Consider the following 8,161-nt stretch of genomic DNA (forward strand, 5'->3'; position numbering starts at 1 on the left):
AATGAAGCAATTTTATTTACAATCCAGCACTTTAGGTTTGAATGTGAAAAGCTCAGTGTAATTCACACACTGACCAGCTTTTATTTATCTTTTCTTTTAACTAGACCTCTCTGAACCATCAGAGTGTGACTAGGTGCCGTTTTATTGCGACCAAAGGGGTAAAAACACGACTTTTAATCATAAAACCTGACTGTAACTGCCCCCCGCTCACTGCGCATGCGCAGTGAAGCAGGGAGGAGGGGGTCTGCTCTCGCTGCTCCATCCGGGAACTTCAGAATTACCATTGACAGCCGAAGCGCAACTTTTCCCCAGGCAAAGTGAAATCAAGCCGCGGACTCGGACAAAATATAGTCCCCGTTTTTCAACTTAAAATTAGCGAAAGAAAAGCGACCCGGCTGCCCGGTCAGACCCGTCGACGCTCGGTGGTCTTCTGGAGAGGAGCCGTGCGAGGCCCGAGCTCTTCCCGCCGGGTTTGGAGCACTTTTGAAGACGGGCGGAAAGTGGGTGATGAGTCCTGGGCTGTAAAAAGAAGCGAGAACTTGCTTTGCAGCCCGAGTAGTTCTTCTTTCAATTGTTATTGTCGCTTAAAAAAATCTTTAAAATCACTCAAACTTGGTCTCGGCCGCGTCGAAAGTGGGAGAAAAGTGCTTTCCTGGTCGGAACATGGAACTACAAGGCCTGCAAGAGGCGCTGAAAGTAGAGATCCAATGTCATCAGGTAAACGAAACATCGTGTTGTTCTCGCCTTCAGTGGCGTTCCGAGCAGCGGGCTCAGAGCTGCTCACTCCCGGGGAGCAACTCTGCGACATCTCGCTGCTTAAAATGTCCGCCGGCGGCCGTTTCCCGGTCCCGCTGACCGAGGGCACTTTGGGCAGCACTTTGTCTGATTGCCGTGGCTGTTTTTCTGCGAGCAACAAGAATGTGGAGCGGTGATAATGCGGTGCTGCTGCTGGTGCTGTGTGGCGATCAGGACGCGACCTGAATATTTATGAAGAGGTGCAAAGAGTGCGGCTTTGTTAACTTGAGGCACTTTTTCCTGCATGTAGTGGCGCAGATGAAGCGGCAGCCGCAGGTAATTATGGCCGGACTGTGTGAGAAACTTTATCGGCTTAAACCCGCTCTGCGTGAAGTTTCCCCGCTGGGTGGGGGTCTCTGAGGGGCATACCGGGGCCGCTTCTCTGCCCCGCTCTGCGGGCTGGAAGTGGCTCCTGCTCGGCCTCTCAAAGTTGTGTAATGTTGGGGGAATTTTAGCGTCCATTTTGAGTTGGTCGACATGTTTCTGGAGAGCGGGGATGAGAGCGGAGCGGCTCGGCGGACAGATGGAGGAGCTGTGCCGGACTTTGAGTACCTCACACAGCTCTCAGAACCATCATGGAGTAGTTTAATTTCAGCGTATTTGACACGGTTTACTCTGCTGCTGTTAGTCCCTCTTGGTCACATGACCTCAGAGGGTGCCTTTGATTCGCTTTCACTTTTCTTTAATACTCGGTCTTTATGTGGAGGTGGCGGATGTTTGGTTAACTTTGAGGCGGATGCTGCGGAGCGTGGAGCCGGGCTGGATGGTGTTCAGCACCGCGGACAGCTCCTCGGAGCTCCTCCGCGGCGCTGCACCGCCCCGCCGGCCGGTCCCAGCCCGGCAGCAGCGCACCCAACTTCCCCCTCATTTATCAGAGGAAGAAGAAGGAGCTGCTCTCCATCCGTGCACTCTTTCTCTTCTGTTTGTGTCTCACTTTATTTCCTACACAGTGCAGCTTCCTCAGCTCCTGATTGGCTGCTGGTAAACTTTAACTAATCCATCTTCTTCTTCTTTAGTTTGGTAGTGGAAGCTTCCATTTTGAGAGGAAAAAAAGGGGGGGGGGGGTTACTACCTCCTGCCCCCCTCCTACTCCTCCTTTTCCTCTTCCTCCCCCTCCTCTAGCTGAAGAGGAAAAAAAGTCTGCAGAGTTTCAGGCAGGAGGAGGAGGTGGTGGAGTAAAGGGGGGATGGGCCCCATTCATGCCTAACATTACCATTTTGATTGCTTTGATGCTGTTTTTGGTGTGGAGGAGCAGGGGGAGGGGAGGCAGCGACAGAAAGCTCAGTCAGCACGGCACACCGATGTTTTTAATTACCACGCTCCTCTTTCTCTCTTTTTAGTGACCTTTATGTTTCCTCCTTAAAACACAGCGGCCTTCAATCCTCCATGCACACGTTTAAACACATTTATCTACATTTACAGAAATAACATGAACTCACAGCCGAGCAGGAGGGTGGGGGTTAGAGAGGTAAAAGGAAAAGCCCTGGAGGTCATTTCAGGGTCGTGGTTTGAGGCCTAAAGGTGGATGTTTGTGAGGAGCGTCTGAGGAAAGGCTTCAATATCCACAAATATTTGAAGCAAAAATTTGAGAGAACTTTCTCCACGGCGCCCCAGAACCAGCTTTAATGTGTTTGATGAAGGCATGTCACAGTTTACCTTCAAAGTGCAAACATTCAGAGCTCTTTATTTATTATTACAGCATTTTTGAGCCCTCATAACTTCATATCTACACCAAAAAAAAAACAACAACACATTTTTAAGATCAGTTTTATCCCACTGTGAGAGTTTCCATCTGAAGAACTGTGACCTTCAGTGAGGATCCATCACAGTCTGAATAAACTGCAGTTTGATCTGTGACATGGAGGAGCAGAAACCAACACTAGTGTTTGATCTGTTTCCTTCACAAAGTGCATTCTGGGTAAGTTTTGAAGGCTGGTATCAGCATGTAGGACGGTGGAGGTGTCTGTGAGGCACCTGAATGCTCTACTTTCACCTACATGTGATGCCAGGATCATCTTCAAGTTGTGATTTATTTGCTATACTTAATGTTTAACACTCACGATTAAAGTTTAGGGCTGTAACATGATGTGGTAGTAAATTGTGCATATGATGTTGATTAAACAGCTTCAGGTCCTGAAAAAGTTCTTTAAAAGGCTTGAAGGGGGGACTGGAAGGGCCTGGATCACAGACTGAGCAGGTGCAGCTGATGTTTGAAGAAGGATGAGGTGTGATGGAGCCGAGAGCTGTTTTTGTGTTTGGAAGTGTTGTTTCTGGTATTTCAGGCAGATATCGTTTACACAATCCCTCAGAGGCCTTTAGCACAGCGGTCTCCAACCTTTTTTGCGCCACGGACCAGTTTATGCCCGACAATATTTTCACGGACCGGCATTTAAGGTGTCGCAGATAAATACAACAAATAAAACTAGTACCGGTACCGAAAAAAAGAAAATTTATTCATAACACACGTGAAAAGACCCAGGAAAACAGAGTTAACGATAAAAACGGTAACAAAATAACGCTGAAAACCGATAAAACCCCTGAAAACTATACATTTCACATCTGAGCTTCAACTCTTGCGGCCCGGTACCAAACGACTCATGGACCGGTACCGGTCCGAGGCCCGGGGGTTGGGGACCGCTGCTTTAGCACATCCTGTCGTCTGGTCCCCTATAAAGGCAGCTTTACCTCGCTTCACATTCATCTATTCATTTAGTTTATTCAGCTGATTTCGAATTAAAGTTCAAGGAAATCTGATTAGTTTCTTCTTTTTCTTTTAAAGTTAGGAGAAGTCTCAGTTTTCCAAAATCTGATCTCAGTCTTGGCCAAAGTAACTGTGGTTATGATCATGCAAGTTAGTACAAAAGCACCTCTATAGTCAACTGGAAGTTAAGAGTAGAGAGCATTAAAAGAAAATGCATCTGTAATTATAGTTTCATATGAAATCATTTTTTAAATCATCATTAAATCTTTTTTATCATTTATTCTCAGTAATAAAAAAAGGATCCATGTTGAACCTCCAGTGGTTTCGTGCCCCATCAGTGGGGCCCAGGCCCACAGTTTTAGACCCGCTCAGTGATTTTATTTGTATGAAACGTTTCTTCTTTAAGTTCATTTCGAAATTGGGATGATGTAAACGCTCAGGTCTCTGCTGTTTTGAATTTTCTTAAAGGTCGGGCTGGTTTCAGGCGTGTTCCTCACCTTGCGTAGAAGCAGGTGGAGCTCGCTCAGGTGTCTGAAGGTAAATCTGTGTGTCTGTGGATGTGGAGCTCAGGTGAGCACAGACTGATGACAATAGACGTGGCGTGATCTGTGACAGCAGGGCTGGATGTCTGTAGAACCTCTTTAAATCAGTCCAGCTGCTTTCACACACATTAAAGATCCAGCTCCAGATGATGCTCGACAGGTATGATTCCATGTACCCAATCCTCATCATGTTTATCACACAGAGTGGGTTACTTCTCACATTCACATCTTGAAAGTTTAATACTGAACATTAAGTGTATCGCTAGTGTTTAGTTGTGGTGCATTGACATAGGCTGATGATGGCCTTACATTAGTGTGCGCTGTGTGTTGATGGCGAGTGAGAAAAGAACAAAAAAATAAAACCAAACAATAAAACCGTAAAGTCAGGGAGGCGCACTGACTGCAGGATCTTTGATTTGATTGGTCGCTAGGCAATGTGTATACCTGTTGATCTCTTATCTGGAGCAGGTTAAGTCTGCAGCTTAATGTTGCCATGGCGATGTACCTTGCAAGGAAGTGAATCACCTGCTTAGTTTTTGATTTATTTATTTTTTTCATAAATAAATTGAAGCAGAAAAGGTGAAAGTGGTGCTGTGAGTGTGAGCGTCTCTCCTCGGCTGACGTGCCCACCTTTCACCTGGCTGGTGCTGGAAAGAAAATGACTTCACTGATTCGTTGCCGCTCTGCTTGCTCCCTGTTGCGTCATGGCGGTCTCGTCAGGCGGAGCCCATCAGACGTGTGTTTTTAATGTTTGTCCCATTTCTGTGCTGGAAGTGAAACAAAGACCACACCAAAGCCATCATCTGTAACCATGGTTACATCTCACTTTAACCGCGTGCGAGCGTCATTAAGGCTTTTTTAAAAGTTTCACATGGCTGCAGCTGCACAGATATATGTATGTGATGAAGAGGGGGGCGAGGAAGGCTGCTTTCATCGAAATGTGTTTGTGTGAATGCAGCCCTCTGATTGGCTACTGCTGGATGGTGTGCTTTTTAAAGGTGATGGGTGACGCTGGAATGACCTCATGTTGATCAGTGAGGTTAGAGGACATCACTGAAGCATCAACTGTTCCTCTGACGTTCAGCAGAGGCAGCAGTGAGTCAGTCCCATAGATGCCCAGGGTTAAAACCTTACAGCGGAAATGAACATCTTTACAGCCTGACAAGCTGTCAGCTGTTTCCACTGGGTGAACTCTGTGAGGTCTCAGCCATCATCAAAAATAAGCATCCCTGACCCTCAGCCATAAGAAAATTGCATTTTGGGCCTTTGAAAATTGTTCCCCTTGAGCCTCATCAGGCTTCCAAACAGTCACAGTTTGTTTCTAAACAACACTGGACTGATTTCCCAGACATGGTTTAAGTCTGTGGCATAAACTTTTATTTTTAAAGTGGAAATCTTCCACGCGAACCTCTCCTTTAAGTGTTCAATATAGAGTTTACTAAGTTTACCTGTCGTCCTGATAGGTATTGGCTCCAATGAACCAACGCAGCAGTGGCTGAATCTTTAACATTCAAAGGCCATCCATGTTTGCAGCCTTTAGTGTAAACGTGCTTCAGAGTAGGGCTGGGCCATATTATACCGTTCACGGTAATACCGGTATAATGTTAGGCAACGATAGGAAAATGAAATATCGCGATAGAACATGAGTAAAACGCACATGCGCAGTGCCTTTGTTTTCATACGCACATGGCCGATTGTTGAGTGAAACAGATGAACCAGAATTGGTTTGTAAAAATGGTGCAACTTCAGTGATGTGGAACTGGTTTGGTGTTTGTCCGTCAGATACACGACAAAGCACATTTTTTTGCAGAACATGCAAGCGGCCGTCGGACTAAGATGCTCTTAAATCTGGGAGTAATCTGGGTCCTAAACTCCGTATGCTTCAGGTCAAACCAACACTGCAGCATCACTTAGAGTTAAAAACTGTCTAAATTCTTTCATCTTTAATAAAACGATCAGCATTGCTGCTTTACCAGGTGTAACTATGAAGTTTAACTTCCAGGCATCCATGAAAACAAAATTTATTACATTTAACGGAGTTAGAAGTTAGCAGGAAGCTAGCGGAAGTTAGCTCGCTAGTTTCGCTAGTTACCTAAGCATGATATAGCACGTTCTGACTGAGAGATTTCTGAAAAAAATCAAACGTACAGCTCTGCTATCACTTCCAACATAAATGAAGACAGGAAACTAAACAGCAGTGACGTTTGTAGGGTTACTGAAGTTGGGCTAGCTGGTATATAATGATGTGCTACGTGATCGCTAGCGACACAGCTATGTTAGCATAACATAAACAGTGAAGCTGGAGGACGAACACTAACACTTTTCCACTTATAAAAATTAACGTGAAGGTTCCTCATGGTTAGAGACAAATGCAATCGCATGGCAGGATGCTGTAAACGGACCAAACTTCAGTCAGGAGAACAACTGAGATAATCCATCCACAATACGAGGTTAGTCACTAATATACTGCAACATGGGAATAGAGCAGCTGCCAGAGAATTCAACATTAATGAATCAATGGTACAGAAGTGGAGGAAGCAAGAAGAATGAGTTTAATAAAGTTTGATTTATCTGACTGCTTTGTTTCATTTAATGTGCCTTATAATCCCGTGCACCTTATGGTCCGAAAAATGCGTACTGCACACTGCAGTTTAATGTTGCAAAGCACCTCTTTTTAACTTCAGTGGATATTATACATGGTTATGCTCAGGATATGTCAGCCCATTTCTACTGGAAATGCCTTTTGGTCAAACTTTCAGCAAGGAATTTGCATTTGCACTGTTACATTTTTATAAAGCTTTAATGTACATGAAAACCAGCTTCTTGTTTAAGTGAAAATAAATGATAGGTTGTCTTTTTGCGCTAGTAATGTTGTGGAGTTGTATTTTGTCTCGCATCAATTATATCGTCAGTTATATCGTTATCGCAAATTTTCAAATATATATCGTGATAAATATTTTTGGCCATATCGCCCTGCTCTACTTCAGAGAAATGCTGCTGAGCTGATGTTTGCATTTATAGCTGAGATAATGACGTCAGCATGTTGTCCTGGCTTGAGGTTATCTCGGCCTACACTGGAAGGATAAGACTTCTGTAGCCTCCGAGCTCGTACAACTCACTCTCAGCATCTGCAATACTCATCACCAACTTGAAGCTGGTTTTACTTATGTAGCACCAAATCACGACTACAGTCTCCTCATGGTCTCCTCATATTGTAAAGACGACACAGTATTAGAAAAAACCCTCCAATAATCGAGCAGCACTTGGTGACTGTAGGGAGGAAGAACTACTTTTTAGCAGGAAGAGACCTCCAGTAGGAGAAGGTTCATGTCTGTAGTTCCAGTGACAATGATGTAAGCAGTATCTGTTTGTGCTGACATCATTGTCATGCGACCAGTAATGTGTTTGTGTTTGTTTTCACTAAAATGCTTCCAGAGTCGAGGTCAGCGTGGAAACAGGAAACGTCATGCAGCCTCAGGCGTGTGTCATAAGGTTTCGAGTGAGATTTGACGACTCTAAATGAAGCAGGCGGGCAGATGAGGCGCTTGAAACTTCACAGAATAAAAAATGATCATTTATTTAACTTTGTACACTGTGATCGCTGCTGAGCCTCCAGGATTCTGATAACTCTAAAACAGGACAGTGTTATTTAGCAGGAGTGATCACCTCCTGCTCCATAACCACGAGAAGAGCTGAAATCTAAAGGTCGCCAGCTTTTTGTTTTGTTTTGTGCTTTTTGGTGTATCCTGGTTCATGTTTGTGATGCATGCTGAAGTCATTTCTGCTGCTTTTTAAAGTAGATTTCAGCAGAAAATCAACCCTGACCGTCTGCTTGTGTGAGCTGCTGCTGCACACTCTCTGCTCTCTCCTCCAGCTGTGAGCAGCTGCTCTGTTTGCTTTGTGTGTCGCTCTGTGGGACGGCAGTCACTGTGTTTACTCGCTCATACGAAACCAGGTTACTCAGAAATCGGTCATCATGCGCTGTAGTAACCTGGTTTGTGAAGAGCAGGTGTGTGCATGCAGGAGCGTCTCAGTAATCCGGAGTGTGTTAGTGCTACGCTCAGATTAAACTTGTGGATACAAACGTGCAGCTTTCATGTCAGCTGAGTTTTGTCTCTCAAGG

The 8,161-nt window shown here is 45.0% G+C and overlaps 1 protein-coding gene across 3 annotated transcripts in view; it reads left to right on the plus strand.

The window, feature by feature from the left end:
- The first annotated feature begins 276 nt into the window (after positions 1 to 276).
- The window catches only part of phf21b (PHD finger protein 21B), a 104,081-nt gene continuing 96,196 nt past the window's right edge, over positions 277 to 8,161 (plus strand). For 2 of the 3 annotated variants that reach the window (XM_042226404.1, XM_042226405.1), the window contains exon 1: positions 277 to 1,071. In XM_042226404.1, coding sequence (XP_042082338.1) covers positions 988 to 1,071 — 84 coding nt within the window. In that variant the 5' untranslated portion in view covers positions 277 to 987. The remainder of the gene's footprint in view (positions 1,072 to 8,161) is intronic. The other variant, XM_005936370.3, reaches the window with a different exon arrangement.

Source organism: Haplochromis burtoni, unplaced genomic scaffold (assembly GCF_018398535.1).
Source record: "Haplochromis burtoni strain Fernald_Lab_line unplaced genomic scaffold, NCSU_Asbu1 Contig_210, whole genome shotgun sequence".
NCBI classification, from domain to species: Eukaryota; Metazoa; Chordata; class Actinopteri; order Cichliformes; family Cichlidae; genus Haplochromis; species Haplochromis burtoni.